We start from the raw sequence: 22,963 nt of genomic DNA, 5'->3' as shown, positions 1-22,963 counted from the left end.
AAACACAAAAGAACTGTCAATCTCCCTCGGCCTGGGGCTCCATGCAAGATCTCACCTCGTGGAGTTGCAATGACCATGAAAACGGTGAGGAATCAGCCCAGAACTACACGGGAGGATCTTGTCAATGATCTCAAGGCAGCTGGGACCATAGTCACCAAGAAAACAATTGGTAACACACTACGCCGTGAAGGACTGAAATCCTGCAGCACCCGCAAGGCCCCCCTGCTCAAGAAAGCACATATACATGCCCGTCTGAAGTTTGCCAATGAACATCTGAATGATTCAGAGGACAACTGAGTGAAAGTGTTGTGGTCAGATGAGACCAAAATGGAGCTCTTTGGCATCAACTCAACTTGCTGTGTTTGGAGGAGGAGGAATGCTGCCTATGACCCCAAGAACACCATCCCCACCGTCAAACATGGAGGTGGAAACATTATGCTTTCGGGGTGTTTTTCTGCAAAGGGGACAGGACAACTTCACCGCATCAAAGGGATGATGGACAGGGCCATGTACCGTCAAATCTTGGGTGAGAACCTCCTTCCCTCAACCAGGGCATTGAAAATGGGTCGTGGATGGGTATTCCAGCATGACAATGACCCAAAACACATGGCCAAGGCAACAAAGGAGTGGCTCAAGAAGAAGCACATTAAGGTCCTGGAGTGGCCTAGCCAGTCTCCAGACCTTAATCCCATAGAAAATCTGTGGCGGGAGCTGAAGGTTCAAGTTGCCAAACGTCATCCTCGAAACCTTAATGACTTGGAGAAGATCTGCAAAGAGGAGTGGGACAAAATCCCTCCTGAGATGTGTGCAAACCTGGTGGCCAACTACAAGAAACTTCTGACCTCTGTGATTGCCAACAAGGGTTTTGCCACCAAGTACTAAGTCATGTTTTGCAGAGGGGTCAAATACTTATTTCCCTCATTAAAATGCAAATCATTTTATAACATTTTTGACATGTGTTTTTCAGGATTCTTTGTGGTTATTCTGTCTCTCACTGTTCAAATAAACCTACCATTAAAATTATAGACTGATCATTTCTTTGTCAGTGGGTAAACGTACAAAATCAGCAGAGGATCAAATACTTTTTTCCCTCACTGTAGTTGGATCGGCTATCTACAGATGGGCTATGTACAGGTGCAATGATCTGTAAGCTGCTCGGATAGCTGATGCTTAAAGTTAGTGAGGGAGATATGTGTCTCCAGCTTCAGTGATTTTTGCAATTCGTTCCAGTCATTGGCAGCAGACAACTGGAAGTAGGAATTGGCTTTGGGGGTGACCAGTGAGATATACCTGCTGGAGCGCATGTTACGGTTGGGTGCTGCTATGGTGCAAGTGAGCTGAGATAAGGCGGGGCTTTACTTAGCAAGGACTTATAGTCGACCTGGTGCCAGTGGGTTTGGCGATGAATATGAAGCGAGGGCCAGCCAACGAGAGCATACAGGTTGCAGTGGTGGGTAGTATATGGGGCTTTGGTGACGAAACGGATGGCACTGTGATAGACTGCCTCCAGTTCGCTGAGTAGAGTGTTGGAGGCTATTTTGTAAATGACATCGCCGAAGTCAATGATCGGCAGGATAGTCAGTTTTACGAGGGTATGTTTGGCAGAATGTGTGAAGAATGCTTTGTTGAGAAATAGGAAGCCGATTCTAGATTTAATTTTGGATTGGAGATGCTTAATATGAGTCTGGAAGGAGAGTTTACAGTCTAACCAGACACCTAGGTATTTGTAGTTGTCCACATATTCTAAGTCAGAACCGTCCAGAGTAGTGATGCTAGGCGGGCAAGCAGATGCGGGCAGCGATCGTTTGAAGAGCATGCATTTAGTTTTACTTGCATTTAAGAGCAGTTGGAGGCCACGGAAGGAGAGTTGTATGGCATTGAAGCTCGTCTGGAGGTTAGTTAACACAGTCTCCAAAGAAGGGCCAGAAGTATACAGAATGGTGTCGTCTGCGTAGAGGTGGATCAGAGAATCACCAGCAGCAAGAGCGACATCATTGATGTATACAGAGAAAAGAGTCGGCCCGAGAATTGAACCCTGTGGCACCTCCATAGAGACTGCCAGAGGTCCGGACAACAGGCCCTCCGATTTGACACACTGAACTCTATCTGAGAAGTACTTAGTGAACCATGCGAGGCAGTCATTTGAGAAACCAAGGCTGTTGAGTCTGCCGATAAGAATGCAGTGATTGACAGATTCGAAAGCCTTGGCCAAGTCGATGAATACGGCTGCACAGTACTGTCTTTTGTTGATGGCGATTATGATATTGTTTAGGACCTTGAGTGTGGCTGAGGTGCACCCATGACCAGCTCGGAAACCAGATTGCATTGCGGAGAAGGTACGGTGGGATTCGAAATGGTCGGTGATCTGTTTGTTAAAACCTGTTGTGGCTAGGGGGCAGTATTTGTACGGTCGGATAAAAAACGTACCCGATTAAAACTGGTTACTACTCTTGCCCAGAAACGGGAATATGCATATACTTAGTAGATTTGGATAGAAAACACTCTAAAGTTTCTAAAACTGTTTGAATGGTGTCTGTGAGTATAACAGAACTCATATGGCAGGCCAAAACCTGAGAAGATTCCATACAGGAAGAACCCTGTCTGACAATTTGTTCTCCTTCTGTGGCATCTCTATCGAAAATACAGCATCTCTGCTGTAACGTGACATTTTCTAAGGCTTCCATTGGCTCACAGAAGGCACCAGAAAGTGGAATGACGTCTCTCCAGTCTCTGGTCGAAAAACAGCAGGAGATTTTGTGAGTCGTCAGGCTGAGAACAGTGACACTGGAGATGCGCGTTCATGTGAATTCTCCATGTTTTTCTTTCTCTCTTTGAATGAATACAACGTCGCCAGGTTGGAATATTATCGCTATTTTACGAGAAAAATCGCATAAAAATTGATTTTAAACAGCGTTTGACATGTTTCGAAGTACGGTAATGGAATATTTTGACATTTTTTGTCACGAAATGTGCTCGCACGTCACCCTTCGGATACTGACCTGAACGCACGAACAAAACGGAGCTATTTGAATATAACTATGGATTATTTGGAACCAAAACAACATTTGTTGTTGAAGTAGAAGTCCTGGGAGTGCATTCTGATGAAGAACAGCAAAGGTAATCCAATTTTTCTTATAGTAAATCTGAGTTTGGTGAGAGCCAAACTTGGTGGGTGTCAAATTAGCTAGCCGTGATGGCCGGGCTATCTACTCAGAATATTGCAAAATGTGCTTTCGCCGAAAAGCTATTTTAAAATCTGACACCGCGATTGCATAAAGGAGTTCTGTATCTATAATTCTTAAAATAATTGTTATATATTTTGTGAACGTTAATCGTGAGTAATTTAGTAAATTCACCGGAAGTTTGCGGTGGGTATGCTAGTTCTGAACATCACATGCTCATGTAAAAAGCTGGTTTTCGATATAAATATGAACTTGATTGAACAAAACATGCATGTATTGTATAACATAATGTCCTAGGAGTGTCATCTGATGAAGATCATCAAAGGTTAGTGCTGCATTTAGCTGTGGTTTTGATTTTTGTGACATATATGCTTGCTTTGAAAATGGCTGTGTGATTATTTTTGGCAGGGTACTCTCCTGACATAATGTAATGTTTTGCTTTCGCTGTAAAGCCTTTTTGAAATCAGACAATGTGGTTAGATTAACGAGAGTCTTGTCTTTAAAATGGTGTAAAATAGTCATATGTTTGAGAAATTGAAGTTATAGCATTTATGAGGTATTTGTATTTCGCGCCACGCGATTCCACTGGCTGTTGACTAGAAGGCTAGCTTTTTCAAACAGAAATTTGCATCCTGTAGCACAAACTCCAAAATGTACTGGGACACTGTGAAGTCCATTGAGAATAAGAGCACCTCCTCCCAGCTGCCCACTGCACTGAGGCTAGGAAACACTGTCACCACCAATAAATCTACAATTATCGAGAATTTCAATAAGCATTTTTCTACGGCTGGCCTTGCTTTCCACCTGGCTACCCCTATCCCGTTCAACAACTCTGCACCCCCCACAGCAACTTGCCCAAGCCTCCCCCATTTCTCCTTCACCCAAATTCAGATAGCTGATGTTCTGAAAGAGCTGCAAAATCTGGATCCCTACAAATCAGCTGGGCTAGACAATCTGGACCCTCTCTTTCTAAAATTATCCACCGCAATTTTTGCAACCCCTATTACTAGCCTGTTCAACCTCTCTTTCGTATCGTCTGAAATCCCCAAAGATTGGAAAGCTGCCGCGGTCATCCCCCTCTTCAAAGGGGGAGATACTCTAGACCCAAACTGTTACAGAACTATTTCTATCCTACCCTGCCTTTCTAAGGTCTTTGAAAGCCAAGTTAACCTCCCCGGGGGAGGTGGGACGCTTGCCCAGGGACTTCACAGTGTCCCAGTACATTTTGGAGTTTGTGCTACAGGATGCAAAATTCTGTTTGAAAAGGCTAGCCTTTGCTTTCCTAACTGCCTGTGTATATTGGTTCCTAACTTCCCTGAAATGTTGCATATCGTGGGAGCTATTCGATGCTAATGCAGTATGCCACAGGATGTTTTTGTGCTGGTCAAGGGCAGCCAGGTCTGGAGTGAAGCAATATCTGTTCCTGGTTCTACATTTTTTGAATGGGGCATGCTTATTTAAGATGGTGAGGAAAGCACTTTTAAAGAATAACCAGGCATTGTCTACTGATGGAATGAGGTCAATATTTTTCCAGGGTACCTGGGCCAGGTCGATTAGAAAGGCCTGCTCTCTGAAGTGTTTTAAACTACCATTACAATGACATCAGTGGAAAACATTCAATAACTTCAAAAAACATTCAATACTGCAAAGTAAGACGATCATGAAACGAAACTATGACACAGTTAAAGAGGAAAGGGAAAGGGAAAATGCAGTTGCATGCCCACATGGAATAGCATTCAAAGAAAAGAGGGAAGTGTGGGTGACGACTGTAGGAGACTCTTGACGTAACTTCAAAGGACGTGTGTTGCTATGACACCGTACAATAGTGACATGATGAAATGACTAAGTCAGAAGTTGTATGAAGTAGTGTACTTCCTGTTTTCTGGAGGCATAGAACAATCCCACTCTATGTGCAACAACCACATTACAACCACTAACTTTAAATGTTAGCCCTTAGCCCTAACCCCACTCTTTATTGTAATATTTTGATCAAGTCCCAGAATGGAGCTGGCAAATAAATGAGGAGTCAATTCAATTCGAGCAGAGGTGGGATTAAAATAATAATTTGTGGATGTAGCCAACGAACTAGAATTGGCCAAAGATATACCTTGTGTTTTAGGTTTTTGTTTTATTTTATCTTTACCTCAGGAAAACTGCATGTGAGTGTGTCAGAGGATGATGAGTGATGATCTTCGTCCTCGTATTCCTCCTCTTCCTCAGAGAGGCATGCTTCTGAGGCATCCTCCTTCACAACAGGGTTAGGAAAGGGTTAACATTGGCTGTTAGTTACATGTTAGAGAAGTGGTCATCAAGTCAGGTCCTTTGTTCCAGCTCAGCAATGAAACACCACATTCTTCATAGTTAGTTGATTAGCTCATTTAGGTATGTTGAAATGCTGGACTGGATCAAAAGACTGCACACCCTGTAGCTCTCCAAGACCATGAGAACCACTGTGTTAAAACCTCTTACAGCTACTTAAGGATAGGGGGCAGTGTTGAACAATTTCGGAAAAAATATGTGCCCATATTAAACTGCCTCCTACTCAAACTCAGAAGCTAGGATATACTTATTATTAGTAGATTTGGATAGAAAACACTCTGAAGTTTCTAAAACCGTTTGAATGGTGTCTGTGAGTATAACAGAACTCATATGGCAAGCAAAAACCTGAGAGAAATCCTACCAGGAAGTGGAAATCTGGATGCATGGGCTCTCCTCAAGTCGTTTCCTATTGAATACACAGTGACGTAATCCTACGGCTTCCACTAGATGTCAACAGTCTTTACAAAGTTGTTTGAGTCGTCTACGATGAACAGAGACCGAATGAGAAGGCTGGGAACTTGGTCACCCAGGGAATGACATCACTTCATTGGGGCGCGTTCATGAGGGCGGATCCTCCGTTCCAAAACCTTTTTCAAGACACAGGAACCGTCCGGTTGAAATATTACTGAATCTTCACGTTCTAAAGGCCCTAAAGATTGATGTTTTACAACGTTTGACATGTTTGAACGAACGTAAATACAACTTTGTTTTACTTTTCGTGGTGACATCGTCCGCGCCCTTCCTACATTTGGAATAGCTCACTGAACGCGCGAACAACAAGGAGTTATTTGGACATAAATTATGGACTTTATCGAACAAAACAACATTTGTTGTGGACCTGGCATTCCTGGAAGTGCCTTCTGATGAAGACCATCAAAGGTAAGGGAATATTTCTAATGCAATTTATGATTTTAGGTGACTCCAAGATGGCGGCTATCTGTATAGCCTAGTGTATTTTTCTGAGCTCAGTACTCAGATTATTGCAAAGAGTGCTTTCCTCGTGAAGCTTTTTCGAAATCTTTCATAGCGTTCGCATAAAGGAGATGTTCGTCTATAATTCTTTGAATGACAGTTTAATTTTGTATCAACGTTTATGACAAGTATTTTTGTAAATTGTGGCGCTGATTCACCGGCAGTATTTGAGGGAAAATATTTTCTGAACGTCACGCGCCGATGTAAAATGCTGTTTTTATATATATATATATATATATATATATATATATATATATATATATATGAACTTTATCGAAAAAAATGCATGTATTGTGTAACATGATGTCCTAGGAGTGTCATCTGATGAAGATCGTCAGAGGTTAGTGCTGCATTTAGCTGTGTTTTGGGTATTTGTGATGCATGTTAGTTGCTTGGAAAATGGCTGTGTGGTTATTTTTGTCGATGTACTCTCCTAACATAATCTAATGTTTTGCTTTCGCTGTAAAGCCTTTTTGAAATCGGACAACGTGGTTCGATTCAGGAGAAGTGTATCTATAAAATGGTGTAAAATAGTCCTATGTTTGAGAAATAGAAATGATTAGATTTGGTTTTGAATATGGCGCTCTGATTTTTCACTGGCTGTTGATCCCGCTAATGGGATTGGAGCAGTAAGAGGTGTGCCTGCAAATTGCCTGCAAATTGTTATTCAAACTCATGTCACTTCTAATGTCAGGGTGCGTCTGAAATGGCATAGTATTCCCTACATAGTGCACTAGGGTAACATTGTGTACGTAAAATTAATATTTTGGTTGACCATGCAAGCTTGTACCTGATGTCCGGTGATCCGCGGTGGACCCGTATTCCGTTGATGTGTGCATAAGATAAGGCCACTGGGTTCTGTTGTCACACACACATTGCATGATGGGATGACCCCCTCAGCCTCCCTTACTTCACGCATGTTGCCCTGTGGATACAGAGGAGGACATTAGAGAGGTTAAAGGTCGAAATCATGCGTTTCATCAAATTAGATGATATTTTGATGAAACCAAATCAAAGTAGGATGACCAAAGTATGAAAAATGACTGTTGCTGGTACATCGATAAAGTTCGATCATAAAATCAAATCAAATGGCATTTGTCACATGCGCTGAATACAACAGATGTAGACTTTACTGTGAAACGCTTACTTACAAGCCCTTTTCCAACAATGCCGAGTTCAAAAGTAAGAACATTCGCAAATAAAAATAGAAAACAGTAACAGTAACAGTACTGAGTCAATGTGAAGGGGTACGAGGTAGTTGAGGTAATAAGTAGGTAGGGGTAAAAGTGACTAGGCTATCAGGATAGATAATAAACAGAATGGCACCAGCACATGTGGAGAGTGTTGTATGGCGTAAATATGCATGTGTGTTTTGTAAGCGTATATGGTGTGTGTGTGTGTTGGAGTGTAAGTAGTTATGAGTGTGTGAGTATAGTCCAGTGAGTGTGCATAGAGTCAGTGTAAGAGAGTCAGTGCAAAACAGGTTCAATTTAATAGTCCGAGTAGTCATTTGATTAACTGTTCAGCAGTCGTATAGCTTGGGGGAAGAAGACTTAGCATTCCGGTAACTCTTGCCGTGCAATAGCAGGGTGAACAGTCTATGGCTTGGGTGGCTGGGGTCTTCGACAATTTTCCCAGCCTTCCGCTGACACTGCCTGATATAGAGGTCCTGGATGTCAGGGAGCTCGGCCTCAGTGATGTACCGCACCACCCTCTGTAGTGCCTTGCGATGGAATGCGCTGCAGTTTCAAAACCAAGCTTTGATGCAGCCAGCATCACAGATTTGTTGTTACCTACCCTCACCACCAGAGGGTGGCCAGTCAGAAAGTCCAGGATCCAGTTGCAGAGGGAAGTGTTCAGTCCCAGGGTCCCGAGCTTGGTGATGAGCTTGGAGGGGACTATGGTGTTGAATGCTGAGCTGCAGTCAATGAGCAGCATTCTCACATACAGTAGGCATTCCTCTTGTCCAGGTAGGAGAGAGAAGTTTGGAGTGCAATAGGGATTGCGTCATCTGTGGATGTGTTGGGGCAGTATGAGAATGGTTGTGGGTCCAGGGTGTCTGTGATGGTGTTTTTTTATAAATATATATTTTTTTATTAACCCCTCCACCACACCCCCCTCTTCTGAGGACAATTATCTTACTTTTTTACAGCTTTTTTGCTACATGGTACTTTTATATAAAGCAGTAACATAACAATAGTACATGACCAAATATACACTCTTTAATCCCAACCCTCAGCCACTCTCAGCCCATCCCACCTATCACCATAGACCACACTTGTTTGGTTTCCATGTGCCATGTATTGATGGTGCTGTTGATGTGTGCCATGAACAGCCTTTCAAAACATTTAATGTTTACAGATGTGAGTGCTACGGGACGATAGTCGTTTAGCCAAGTTACCTTTAAGTTCTTAGAAACAGGGACAATGGTGGTCTGCTTGAATCACGTTGGGATTACAGACTGGGACATAGAGATGTTAAAAATGTCCGTGAAGACTAGGGTTGCACATTTTGGGGAATATTCAGAGGTGGAAACTTTCCGTGGGAACTAACGGGAATATATGGGAATAAACGGAAATATATGCAAATTAATATTAATACTATTTAAATGTAGATGTTTTTTTGCATTGGATATATTTACCATATCATATGGAGACAAAAACATAAACCTTTACCTTATCATAAATAGACATAATTGCAAATGACTAAATCCTTCCAATAGAAATAATTAGTTACAAATTGAACTTAAATTAAATGAGTTGAATCTTCACATGGGATGATTTCACTGAACAACAAAAGAAAGGGAATATTGAATGATCCCCAATGATCCATCGCATCTCCCAAAAACGTTTTCAACATACATCTGTAAAATGATAGTCTAGAAACTAAAGCTTTGGTTCTCTTCCTCTCAGGCTTCCACATCTTCTCCCTGGACCTCGTCAATGTCCACCTCTTGAACATCAGACTGAGACCTCATCTTCACTGTCACTTTCCAACCTTGTTGAGGATGGCTCGTTGTCAGGCTCAAAATGCCTCAAATTTTCCCAGATTGCCACCAATTTCTCAACCCCTGTATTGGTCAGCTTGTTGCGTGCTTTGGTGTGTGTGTTCCCAAACAATGACCAGTTGTGCTCTGAGGTGGCTGATGTTGGTGGGATTTGGAGAATGATGTAGGCAACAGGGGAAAGAGCCTCACACCCACAAAGTCCCTTCCACCAGGTGGCTGATGAGATATGTTGGCACGACTGCCATATTGCATCTCCATCCCAAAGCCCTTGCTTGGAAGTGTACTTTGCCTGACTGCCAAGAACCTTGCCCTCATCCAGGACAAGGTGGCGAGACACTGTAGTGATGACACCACAGGCCTTGTTGATCTCTGCACCAGACAGGATGATCTTGCCAGCATACCTGGGGTCCACCATGTACACTGTGGTGTGTCTGGGCTTCAGGCAGAAGTCTTCACACTTTTTAATGTATTTTAGAACTGCAGTTTCCTCTGCTTGGAGCACCAGTGAAGTGGGCAGGGCAGTACGGATTTCTTCTCTTACATCTGCAAGCAGAGTCTGAACATCAGACAGGATGGCATTGTCTCCCTCAATCCGTGAAATGGCTACTGCTATAGGTTTCAGCAGTTTCAGGCTGCTTACCACTCTCTCCCAAAATACATCATCCAGGAGGATCCTGTTGATGGGGCTGTCCATATTGGCAGACTGTGATGTGGACATTTCTTGGAGAGACTCCTTCCCCTCCAGGAGACTGTCAAACATAATGACAACACCACCCCAATGGGTGTTGCTGGGCAGCTTCAATGTGGTTCTCTTATTCTTCTCACTTTGCTTGGTGAGGTAGATTTCTGATATAACTTAATGACATACCTAACATACCTTGGCTCTCTTGTAGAGTGTATCCATTGTTTTCAGTGCCATGATGTCCTTGAGGAGCAGATTCAATGCATTAGCAACACAGGCAATGGATGTGATGTGAGGTTAGGACTCCTCCACTTTAGACCAAGCGGCTTTCATGTTCGCAGCATTGTCTGTCACCAGTGCAAATACCTTCTGTGGTCCAAGGTCATTGACGACTGCCTTCAGCTCATCTGCAATGTAGAGCCCGGTGTGCCTGTTGTCCCTTGTGTCTGTGCTCTTGTAGAATACTGGTTGAGGGTGGAGAATATGTATTTAATTATTCCTTGCCCACGAACATTCGACCACCCATCAGAGACGATTGCAATACAGTCTGCTTTCTCTATGATTTGCTTGACCTTCACTTGAACTCTGTTGAACTCTGCATCCAGCAAATTAGTAGATAAAGCATGTCTGGTTGGATGGGTGTATGCTGGGCGAAGAACATTCAGAAATCTCTTCCAATACACATTGCCTGTGAGCATCAATGGTGAAGCAGTTGCATACACAGCTCGAGCAAGACATTCATCAGCATTTCTCTGACTACGGCCCCCACATTGAGTAAAAAAATATATAATTCCAGGAGGACCATGAGCTGTTGCTATCGATAAGGTGTCTGATTCATCATTTTCACCTCGAATAGAAGTAGAGGGACTTTTTGTAGGTTGCTTGTTGTGAGCGCTGAGGGAACTTTATGCACTTGGCCAGATGATTCTGCATCTTTGTTGCATTCTTCACATATGATTTAGCACAGTATTTGCAAATGTACACAGCTTTTCCTTCTACATTAGCTGCAGTGAAATGTCTCCACACATCAGATAGTGCCTGTGGCATTTTCCTGTAAAGATTAGAAAAAAAATGAGCAAAAAAACCCAAATACAATTCCATGTACAAATAAATAGTTAAGCAGTTAGATTAAACAACTCCTTTGTAAGATAAATGTTTTAAAATGAAACAAGCAAGCAAGCTAAAACCCAATTGGTTGCAAAAACTAACTAGCAGAAATTGTTAACAAGTTAGAAATTATTTAAACACACTTTGCTGTAGGCTACTATTTACTAGTTAACAAAAAATAATGTATGTCATATAAAATATATAGTCCTTGGCTCAGACAGTGAAGTAGTGTGGGCTCAATAGCATCTCATTCTTGAGAATCAGCTGTAGATATTATGGAAAAGTGCACTGCACATGTGATGGAAGAATGCACTGTGCATGCAGAGGGTTGCAATGCAATTGGGGATAGTTTAACCAAGATATGCCACAAGACCTAGAATTGCCTTATGTGTATCCCACAAAAAAGGTTCACTGTTATAAGCTAACTTTTTTTATGAATTTAAGCAAATTTAACTTCCCATGGAAAATGTACAGAAAATGTACTGGAAAGTTTCCGACCCTTTGCAACCCTAGTGAAGACACTTGCCAGCTGGTCTGCGCATACTCTGAGAACGCCTGGCTCAGTGCCTGGCTCAGTGCCTGGCTCAGTGCCTGGCTCAGTGCCTGGCTCAGTGCCTGGCTCAGTGCCTGGCTCAGTGCCTGGCTCAGTGCCTGGCTCATGCCTGGCTCAGTGTTCGAATCTAACATAGTCTGAGAGGTTGTCTGGGAGGTTTACATCACTGGGCAACTCAGGGCTGGGTTTCCCTTTGTAATCCGTAATAGTCTGCTAACTCTGCCACATCCGACAGGTGTTGGAGCGGATGTAGTCGGATTCTATCTTAGTCCTATATTGACCTTTTCCATGTTTGATGGCTCGTCTGAGGTCGTAGCGGTCTTTCTTGTAAGGATTCATGTCTGTGTCCCGTTCCTTGAAATTGGTAGCACTAGCCTTTAGCCCGGCACGGATACTGCCTGTAATCCATGGCTTTTTGTTAGGGTACATATGTTGGGTCACTGTGGGGAAGAAGTCATCGATGGTAAGCTCCTTAATGCTATTGGATGAATCCCTGAACATATTCCAGTCTGTGCTATCGAAGCAGTCTTGTCGCTTAGCGTCCGCTTTGTCGGACCACTTCGGTACTGAGCGCATCACTGGTACTTGCTGTTTGAGTTTTTGCTTGTAAACAGGAAGCAGGAGGATATAGTCATGGTCTGATTTGCTGAAGGGATGGCGAAGGAGGGCCTTGTATGCGTTTCTGTGGATAGAGTAAGTGGTCCAGAGTGTTAGCGCCTCTTGTGTTGGTAAAAGGAGACGTGTTGGTAAAAGTGGGGTTAAAAGCATTTCAGTTTTCCTACGTTAAATTCTCTGCCCACTATAAACACTGCTTCTGGGTGTGCATTTTCTTGTTTGTTTATGGCCCTGTGCAGCTCGTTGAGTGTCTGCTTAGTGCCATTCTCGTTTTGTGGTGGGATGTAGACAGCAGTGATGATTATAGATGAAAACACTTGGTAGATAAAAAGGTCTGCAATTTACCATGAGGTATTCTAGTTCAGGTGAGCAAAAGGTTGAGAATTCCTTCACACTTGAAGCAGCACACCAGTTGTTGTTTACAGAGGCACATCGCTCCCTCGTTGGTTTTGTCTAAGTCTGCTGTCCGGTTGCGACGAAGCATGGAGAAACGTTCAAGTTTCATTACCATATCGCCCAGTTGGTAGGAAACTCTCGAACAGAGCTCATCCATCTTGTTCTCCAGTGACTGGACATTTGCCAATAAAATGGAGGGGAGTGCCAAACAATTTTCTCTGCGTCTGTCTATACTCTTAGAAATAAAGATGCTATCTTGAACCTAAAAGGGTTCTTTGGCTGTCCCCATAGGAGAACCCTTTGAAGAACCCTTTTGAGTTCCATGTAAAGCCTTTTACACAGAGGGTTCTACGTGGAACCCAAAAGAGTTCTACCTTGACCCAAAAAGGGTTCTACCTGGAACTAAATAGGGTTCTCCTATTGGGACAGCCGAAAAAACCCTTTTGGAAACCTTTTTTCGAAGAATGTAACAAGGAGTTCAGTCCTCCTCCAGCGACTTTTCTTGTGGCTTGTTGGATAGCTTGAACAATGGAGTAGGGTCCGGTGTTGACAAGGGAACAGCAGAGTCGCAGTTGAAGTAGGACGCGAAATCAAGGTCGAAGTCAAAGTTAGTAGCTGTCGATACATAGTTCAAAAGTACTTGGCGGTCATAGGTGACAAGGATGTGAGCTTTGTGACTGGCGTCGTCTGTCTCAAAAACACAAATTCATTAAGCCAGATTGTTTTTTCTTATTGGGGATCGATCACATTTAGCTAATTTTAAAGCATCAATTAGGGTTGGGCGATGTTAACCGTTGTCCTATTGTGATTATGTATGCATAAAACATTGTGATATACCAGGGGTGGGCAACTCCAGTCCTCGAGGGCCTGATCCCTAGCAAACACAGCTGATTAATCAAATTGCATTCTAAACTGAAGATCATGATTAGGTTATTATTGGAATCAGGTGTGTTAGCTGTGGCTGGGGCAAAACTGTGACACCAATCAGGCCCTCGAGGACTAGAATTACCCACCCCTGAGATATACGATGCTATCTCCCCCTATTGGCCAACCAAAATCATGACAAAAGATAATGTTTAGAAAGCTTGGGCAGAGGCTAAGTGCAGGGAAATATTTTCTAATTTTCCGTTATGGTGGAGGAGCTACAGCATGGAGCACTTGTGTGTGAAACTTCATTGAACCAAAATGAATGTTACTCATTTTCAATTTTTTATCACTAAACTTTACTTAACCCTTCTTGAATGGAGAGGGGCCTGGCTTTGGGGACAATATTGGCAACATTGGGGGCACATTTGTTACATTGCCGCAACATTATTGTAACGTTGTGTGGACATTGGAGACACGGTCTAGTAACGTTGTGGAATGTGGAGATGTTGTGGGGACGTTGTGGGAACGTTTCCTACCTCCAACGCTCTACTCTGCTCCTGTGTCAGCTGTTCCAACTCTTGGAGGGGCTGTAGGAGTAGCACAGCTCTGGGGAAGACACTCAGTGTCTCTTCTGCGCCCTGAGGTAGTCCCAGTTCAGTCTTACAGCCATCGATCTCCCCCACTGTCCTCCGCATAGACTGGATGTTGGCCAGGATTACCTAGACAGAACAAATACAAATACATTTCTAAATCATATAATGACAAACATACATGAATGGATATGTACACATCCTCTTATACACACTTAACACACTCTTGTCCCACCTGCCGGTTGTGGAGGTGTTCTTCAAGTGAGATGTCCAATGTATCAGCGGAGGATAAAATAGCTCTGATCTTGGTCACATTTTTCTCCATCGTCTTCACCTCTGCTTCAATGGCATCCACTTCCTGAAAATGCCAACAATACTGTGAATGTTCCAGAGAAAAGCAAAAGCTTGAAAGCAAAAACCAAACTCAAAAATGAAAAGCACCACAAGTCAGTTTCATAAATGGAATAGAAATGATAGAATACTGCTTTATCGTCCATTGTCTTCTGCCGTAGTATGAAAGCGTCTTGTAATAACGTAGGATCACTATGGGATGATACTAAGACATTATAAGGGTAACGTAACGTACTCCAGGCCACTCTTGGACGTCTAAAATGAGATAGAAATTATGTCGAAATTGTAATGGGCCAATACCTTTTGAAATAGCTGCCCTTTTTCGGGTCCTGCAAATTGCTTTTGACCAACTAAAACATCTGTGCGGTCCTCTGGTGAATTCTGATATCCCGATATGGCCCTCGAGACGATATTATTGCCCACCCCTACCATAACAGGTGTCAGACATTTTCACTTTACGTAGTAACTTCTATTAAAGGGATAGAACAGCACAGTGGTGTTAAACCTTTTTGGCTACTGTAACCCCAATCACTTTGCTCTGCTCAAAGTTCCCCCTCGTGCAACCAACCATACAGTGCATTCAGAAAGTATTCAGACCCCTTGAGTTTTTCCAAATCTTGTTACGTTACAGCCTTATTCTAAAATGGATAACTGTTTTTTTCATCAATCTACACACAATACTCCATAAGATTTTAGAAATGTTTGCAAATGTATTAAAATGTTTAGGTACCCTTGCCCAGATCTGTGCCACGACACAATCCTGTCTCGGAGCTCTACGGACAATTCCTTCGAATTCATGGCTTGGTTTTTGTTCTGACGTGCACTGTCAACTGTGGGACCTTATATAGACAGGTGTGTGCCTTTCCAAATCATGTACAATACATTTAATTTACCATAGGTGGACTCTAATCAAGTTGTAGAAACATCTCAAGGATGATCAATGGAAACAGGACGCACCTGAGCTTAATTTTGAGACTCGTAGAAAAGGGTCTGAATGCTACGTAAATAAGGTATTTCTGTTTATTTTTAATAAAGTTGCAAAGATTTCTAAAAACCTGTTTTTACTTTGTCATGATGGGGTTTTGTGTGTAGATTGATGAGGAAATGTTTTTATTTAATCTATTTTAGAATAGGGCTGTGACTTAACAAAATGTGGAAAAAGGGAATGGGTCTGACTACTTTCCGAATGCAATTTAGGACTATGTTCTTATAAATCTTCCCAAAGCATTTGTATACTATACCACTGTTTTGAATTTAATGGAATTGAATTTACTTTTAAAGGGTTAGTCCACCATTATTTCTTCCTTTAAAGTCTTTTTAGATAGGCCAGGGGTGACTGCAAATTACACTCAGTACATTGCAGTTACTCCTGGCCTAAACTACTTCTAAGGTAAGAAGAACATTAAAAAAGTATGAAATTAGGGTAAATTGTTGCTTTAAAACAAAAAGAAGACAAAAGAGAAAGAGGATGAAAAAATGTATCCTAAATTATTCAAGACAAACCAAAGGAAAAGACATGCCATGAAGAGAGAGGCGGTCCCAAAAATGATCTTATTTCCTTTATTTTCATACTTTACTAAATATTTTCTGTACTATTTATTCATTTCTTTTGGCTTTTTTAGTTTGTACCACATTTTGTGCTGCTGCCATGTTGTGTTGCTACCATGCTGTGTTTCATGTGTTGCTGCCATGCTATGTTGTTGTCTTCGGTCTCTCTTCACGTGGTATATCTGCTGTCGTGATGTGTGTTTTGTCCCAGCATTTTATTTAAATTTTAATCCCAGCCTCCCTCCCGGCAGGAGGCCTTTTACCTTTTGGTAGGCCGTCATTGTAAATAAGAATTTGTTCTTACCTGACTTGCCTAATTAAATAAAGGTTATAAATAAAGGTTAAATAAAATAAATACAAAATGATCAATAGAAATGCATTTATTAGCATCAAAAGTTTGTGTGTGAGTTGTTTTTCTGGGTCAGACCAAGACCAAGTGTGTTCGATCAAATTTAAGCCTAGACACGCAGTGGAATGTTCCATTGAAACTCACTAGCATTAGCCACAGCAGATCTTATTAAATGTCATGCGGGGAGGAGACACAATGCATTCTGAGGGAGGGTGAAACTCCTCTATTGAGGCTGTTGATAGACAACCTTACTCTCTTTCCACAAACACCCAGCTTGAAGCATCACGCTCACAGTTACACTCACTCAATCAGACTCCCTTGCCCCAATCCTAACCTTAACCATTAGCAGGGGAGTCTGATCCTAGATCTGTACCTAGGGGAAACTTGACCCTGGAGCTACTAGTACAACCTATTGAGAACCACTGTAATGGAGGGTCTTACCGGAGTGACGTGCAGCAGCTGGTCCAATGGCCCCATGATGCTATGCTGCATGGCGGTGACTTGGTGTTCGGTCTGGACTAGCTTATCCTCCATAGCAGTGGTGTGACACACAGCAGAGATCTCCCCCAACACAGGCCCGAAGCCCACCAGAGTGGCCCGGATACGCTCCGAGTCATCCAGCACCATCTGTGATGTGGGGTTACAGAACATGGACATATGAGTGCACACCCGCATGCACACATACACGCACATACAAACACATTCACAGAAACACAGGCTTACATACCTACATGAACACACACACACTATCTACAAGCCATAAAACTGCTGAACACTTAAACTGGACTTAGCACACATGCACTCACTCATGCACACACACACACACACACACACACACACACACACACACACACACACACACACACACACACACACACACACACACACACACACACACACACACATCTCAATTGCTGCTACCAGACTCTTATTATGATTGCAAAATACTGCACAATTTAAACACTTGCCCCCCAATCCCCCTTCCCAAAAATACGTGTAAATACTAAACTATAAATTGTGCCTTCCTGTATAATACTTACACCTAAAAAATGTATTCTATTCTTCTGAGCCAGTTCGTATTCTTATCTTTTATTATTTCTTATCGTTGTTGCATTGTCAAGAAGGAACTAGCAAGTAAGCATTTAGTTGGACAGTGTACACCATGTGTATCCCGTACATATGACTAAAAAACACAATACTTGAAACACACACTCGAACATGCACAGCTCCACTACACAGTGCATTGGGAAAGTATTCAGACCCCTTGATTTTTTCCCACATTTCGTTTTACGAATGCACTGTATATCAATTCAGAACTACCAGCAGTGTTCTACAATCTGGGGGATTGCGTGTATGTACATGTGAGTTGGCGTCTGTGTGTGTGTGCGTGCAGTGGACTGGCCTGCAGTGTGTTGGTCTGGCTCTGGAGGCTCCTGGCTGTGGTGTAGGTGCTGGGAGCGTCTAGCCAGGACTGGGATTCGTCAAGCCAGCAGCCAGCACTATGGATTATATCATTATACTCCTGGAGGCAGGCAGGGATCTGACAGGGGGGACAGTGAAATTCCACAAATTAACTTTTAACAAGGTACACCTGTTAATTGAAATGCATTCCAGATGACTACCTCATGAAGCTGGTTGAGAGAATGCCAAGAGTGTGCATAGCTGTCATCAAGGCAAATTGTGGCTACTTTGAAGAATATCAAATATAATTTTTTTAACTCTTTTTTGGTTACTACATTATTCCATATGTGTTATTTCATAGTGTTGATGTCTTCACTACTTTGTACAATGTAGAAAATAGTAAAAATAAAGAAAAACCCTGGAATGAGTCGGTGTGTCCAAACTTTTGACTGGAACTTATTTTTTTATATAATTTTCATTCATGGACATAAAAGACTAAAATCACCAGGAAATTACCTCAGTGATTTTAATTTAGAAAATCTGTTCCCAAGGGTTCGCTCGAATGAATAGAGAGGCAAATGTAATCGTATCCCAATGTAATCAAGGTTAGAAATGATCCTGTTTTTGTGAAATACTATATATCTGTTTGGGATTCTTGTGGTCAATTTGTGGTGTACAAATTATTTATAACTATGTTCTGGCCCATGACCATCCATCCGCTCAAGGAAAAATCGTCCCACAGCAATATGTAATTATGGAACCCCTGGCATTGGGCATAGGAACTGAAATAAATGGAGGAAGAAAAAAAACTGTAAACTGAAATTGTGTTGTTTTGGAAGAACCAGTTGAGGAATGCTGTAATTATAAGATACAACCACATGGTGAATATGGTGAAAGGCCTACCAAGCCAATCAGAGGGTAAGGTTGAGCTACTCCTCTCACTCACCTTGCTGAGGAAGGCAGTGCGCTGCTCAGCCTTCTGGGCCGTATCCTGGTAGAGTTGAAGTGGCTGGGTGATCTGGTCCATGAGGAGTTGGGCCTGCTCCGGCTCCTCCTCAGCTGCTTCCTGCACCTCGCCCTCCAGGAGGGCCAGCCGGCCGTGCCACTGGTCCAGCTGGTCCCATACGAACTGGACAAAATTATTATGTTGTCATGATATCAATCAATTATCAACCAATCCCATGTACTTATAAGTCCTTTTTTGTTTACATCAACAGTTGTCACAAAATGCTTTTCAATGACTCGGCCTAGAGCCAGGTTAGGAACAATCTTGCACGATTGATTGGGGTCAGGGAAGGACACACACACACTAGGTTGATTGTTTCAGGGGAAGAACACACATATGCATACAAACACGGAGACACACACACACATAAACACAATCACACACCTTTAGCACATGTTCAGCCTCGGACACAGAGGAGCTCCTCCGCTGCAGCAATGTCTGGACCTCTTCTAGCCCAACACGGATCTCCCCCATTCTGCTACTCAGCCTATTGAGTGGGCTGCTCTTCTCCAGGGCTTGGCCAACCTGATAAATACACACAAGCACATGTGCGCACACAAACACACAAATGACCCTTAAAGTCCCAACTAGCCAGGTTTTTACTCAGAAACCAGAGTTAGGATTGTGTTGGGCTCAATCCCATATCCATGAAACTTGTCCGATGTTTTTTATGTGGACTTTTCGATTCATTCGCTGAGTTTCAATTCCCTTCCACAATCCACAACTGACTAAACTGAGATGAAATTGACCCCAAAACTGCTCTACCAACCATCCCACCAAGGTTGAAGTTGCCCCTAGATGCTGATCTTACGTCAGTTTTGCATTTTCTCCACTAACGGTTAAGGTTAGGATTGGTGGAGGGGACTCTGATCCTAGATCTGTACCTATCAGTAACTTCACCCTGGAGCCACCACCAACACCCTTTATCTCCGTTACCTTTTCCTCCATGTCCTGCAGAGAGCCAGTGACTTTCTGCAGCTGTCTCTCCACCTCCGGAGGTGTAACAGCGGCATACTTTGTCCCAACACACTCCATGATGGACTGTAACCTGGCCCTCAGGGAACCCAACTCCACTCTGACCTCCTGTAGAGAGAGAGAGTCAGAGAGGGGAGACAAAGGGAGAGAGAGAGAACAAGGAGAAATAGAGAACGAGAGAGGGAGAGAGAGAAATACCATGTAAATGTGCCTTAAACCCTCTAAGGTCGATATCCACGCCCCCATGGAAATCTAATTAGCGTAATAAAAAAAATGGCCATAACAATCTGTCAGTTTAAGCTAGAGATATCTGTTTCTTTGCATCCCAAAAATTGGTCTTCTCACAAAATTATCTTTAGCGTCCGAGCGGTTTAGCCTACAAACTATTATACCCCTCTATGAAAATATGAGATTCTCACAAACATGATGGTGCTCTCCCTTTTGCTGTATGACCCCCACAAGCGTCTTGAGACTGACGTCGGTACAGCCGATCTGCCAACTTCTGTCTGTAGCGTCCGAACAGTTTGGGCTACACACTAATGACCCCTCTTTGGAAAGGTGAGACTCTCACAAACACGTATATGTTGGTTGATTTGCTCTAGGATGCCCACAGGCCTCACAAAACTCACCTGAAGGTCCTCCAGTATCAGTTGAAAACATTTATGGAAGTACTGTATATGGACACTGGACACTGTTCATTACCAAAAATAAGGGGTTAAATACATGTAAAAAAAAAAAAAATCATAACAAATGAGTCCTGATTTTATATCTCTCAGATATAGGATGGACACTTCAGACCAAACTTCTTTTAGATGTTTTGGGGGGCTATCTGTTGTTCCATGTAGTGAATCTGTTATCCAATGCGTAAAATTGTAAATGAAATAGCAAAATGATCCTTGGTATGACCTTCTTAAAACAATTCCATATAACTTATACCCTCCCCTGGCTTAGATAAGGCTTAGACTCTTATGAGTTCTAAACTCTCTCCAAAAACAGCCTTCTTAAGCGCAGAAAACTCGAATCTAATGAGACATCTTATGAGACATTAAGGACCTGTGGTTCCACTTAAAAGTTTTCAGGTAAAGTAACTGCAGAATTGACTGAAGAGAGTTCAAAAGATGCTCGGGTCAGTGGGAGGAGAAAGGAATCTCCAACCACAGAATTAGAATGACTGGGATACACATAACAGGACTATTTATAACTTATGAGTCATGAGTTGACTGAGGAGGGTCAAGATGTAGCCTATTTAAAGAGAAAGTTCAGTATTTTACAACGTAATGTTCTTATTTTTATTTTTTTTACCCCTTTTTCTCCCCAATTTCGTGGTATCTAATTGGTAGTTACAGTCTTGTCTCATCGCTGCAATTCCCGTACGGACTCGGGAAAGGCGAAGGTCGAGAGCCGTGCGTCCTCCGAAACACAACCCAACCAAGCCGCACTTCTTCTTGACACAATGCAACAATGTGTCGGAGGAAACACCATACACCTGGTGACCGTGTCAGCGTGCACTGTGCCCGGTCCGTCACAGGAGTCGCTAGTGCACGATGGGACAAAGACATCTCTGCCGGCCAAACCCTCCCCTAACGCGGACGACACTGGGCCAATTGTGCGCCGCCCCATGTGTCTCCCATTCGCGGCCAGCTGTGACAGACCCTGGACTCGAACCCAGAATCTCTAGTGGCACAGCTAGCAGTGCAATGTAGTGCCTTAGACCACTGCACCACTCGGGAGGCTTACAACTTAATGTTAACAATGGCTAAAGTTAGCTGAGGTTTGTAGAAGCTGTTACAAGAAAACGTAACCATGTTATATTTTCTTCTGGCCCATACAATAAATGACTCTCTCTAAATAAAGACACAGTGTATTTCCCCCAGTAGCTCACCTTTAGTTGGCGTGTGCTGGGGTGGGAAGCCAGAATGGAGAGCAGGGTAGCCACTCGCTGCTCCACCTCTCCGATCTGCTCTTGCAAGCGCTCCCTCTCCTGCTCCTCTGACAGCGCCGCACTCCGGACCAGCATGCTCCGCTCTCTTAGGCTGTGTGGGCACAATGTCACCCTCACAATGTTAAAGGTAGGCTCAGCAATACGACATCATCATACACTGTCATAGGGCAACTTTCTAGACTTTACACAAAGAAGAAGAGGCAAAGGCAGATGCCGGACTGCGCCTCTATTTCTGGTAGCGGGAAAATGGAAATAGGGTTTATTTTGTATAGAGGTGTTATAACTCTCCTGTGAGGATCCAAAGGATCAAGTTGAAGTGGGTCAGCCCACAGAGGGGGAGAGGGATGGAGTTGGCCAGTTTTATGACAGTCGTAAATACTTTGCAGAAACTGCCTTTGGCCTCTGTAGGATTGAGGGGAAAGAACCTTTTTAGTAGAAGGAGATTCCTCCCGCCAAAACTACAACATCCAAAAGTGGATAATGACACAATATTTCTAACACAAATAATGTAGGAAACGGTTGGTGGGGCTTGAAACAATAATCATGTCAAATGAGTCGTTGTTTCCGATATCATTAAGAATGGAATAACCAAATAACGGTAACTCTACAAATCTATACATCCAAGTTATCAGATTTACATCTAAATGTTGTGGAACTTATATGATTAAATATGAAACTATTTGTGAGAAGATTAAATGTTATTTTACCCTTCTAAATGAGAGAATAGTTTTTCATGTAAAGTTTTACACAGTCAGTAACCACATCCACATGAGAACAGACCTTGTGGCAACATGATGGAACCACCCTCCAAGGAGAAGGCATAAAAGAACCGCTAACAAAATGTACATTAGACCAGAGAACATGAGGACCATCCACACATTGAAATGGTTGGAATCTCAACAGACCAGTATACGGATGTTAAGCTGGTCGTGTAAAATGGTTAGACACTACCAGACCAGCGTGACCGACAGCGTGAGCTGAAAGGTACAAAATGGTTAGAAACTTTGAAACTTTCAACAGAGAAGAAAATCTCAAAAAGACCAGACAGCAGGAAGTGGTGGCTACACTGCTGAGAAATTGTTTAAAACTAAAGACCAGCCC

General features: G+C 42.8%; 1 protein-coding gene across 9 annotated transcripts in view; it reads right to left on the bottom strand.

The window, feature by feature from the left end:
* syne2a (spectrin repeat containing, nuclear envelope 2a) overlaps window positions 1-22,963 on the bottom strand; it is a 250,928-nt gene that overhangs the window by 105,286 nt on the left and 122,679 nt on the right. For 8 of the 9 annotated variants that reach the window (XM_014145109.2, XM_014145105.2, XM_014145104.2 and 5 more), the window contains 10 exons: window positions 21,803-21,953; window positions 19,882-20,028; window positions 19,330-19,470; window positions 18,886-19,068; window positions 17,941-18,078; window positions 16,980-17,165; window positions 14,526-14,648; window positions 14,237-14,419; window positions 7,264-7,398; window positions 5,326-5,427 (listed from right to left, as the gene is read on the bottom strand). In XM_014145109.2, coding sequence (XP_014000584.2) covers window positions 5,326-5,427; window positions 7,264-7,398; window positions 14,237-14,419; window positions 14,526-14,648; window positions 16,980-17,165; window positions 17,941-18,078; window positions 18,886-19,068; window positions 19,330-19,470; window positions 19,882-20,028; window positions 21,803-21,953 — 1,489 coding nt within the window. The remainder of the gene's footprint in view (window positions 1-5,325; window positions 5,428-7,263; window positions 7,399-14,236; window positions 14,420-14,525; window positions 14,649-16,979; window positions 17,166-17,940; window positions 18,079-18,885; window positions 19,069-19,329; window positions 19,471-19,881; window positions 20,029-21,802; window positions 21,954-22,963) is intronic. The other variant, XM_014145111.2, reaches the window with a different exon arrangement.

This window comes from Salmo salar, chromosome ssa15, assembly GCF_905237065.1.
Source record: "Salmo salar chromosome ssa15, Ssal_v3.1, whole genome shotgun sequence".
Classification (NCBI taxonomy): Eukaryota; Metazoa; Chordata; class Actinopteri; order Salmoniformes; family Salmonidae; genus Salmo; species Salmo salar.
This window is presented reverse-complemented; position numbering and strand designations above follow the sequence as displayed.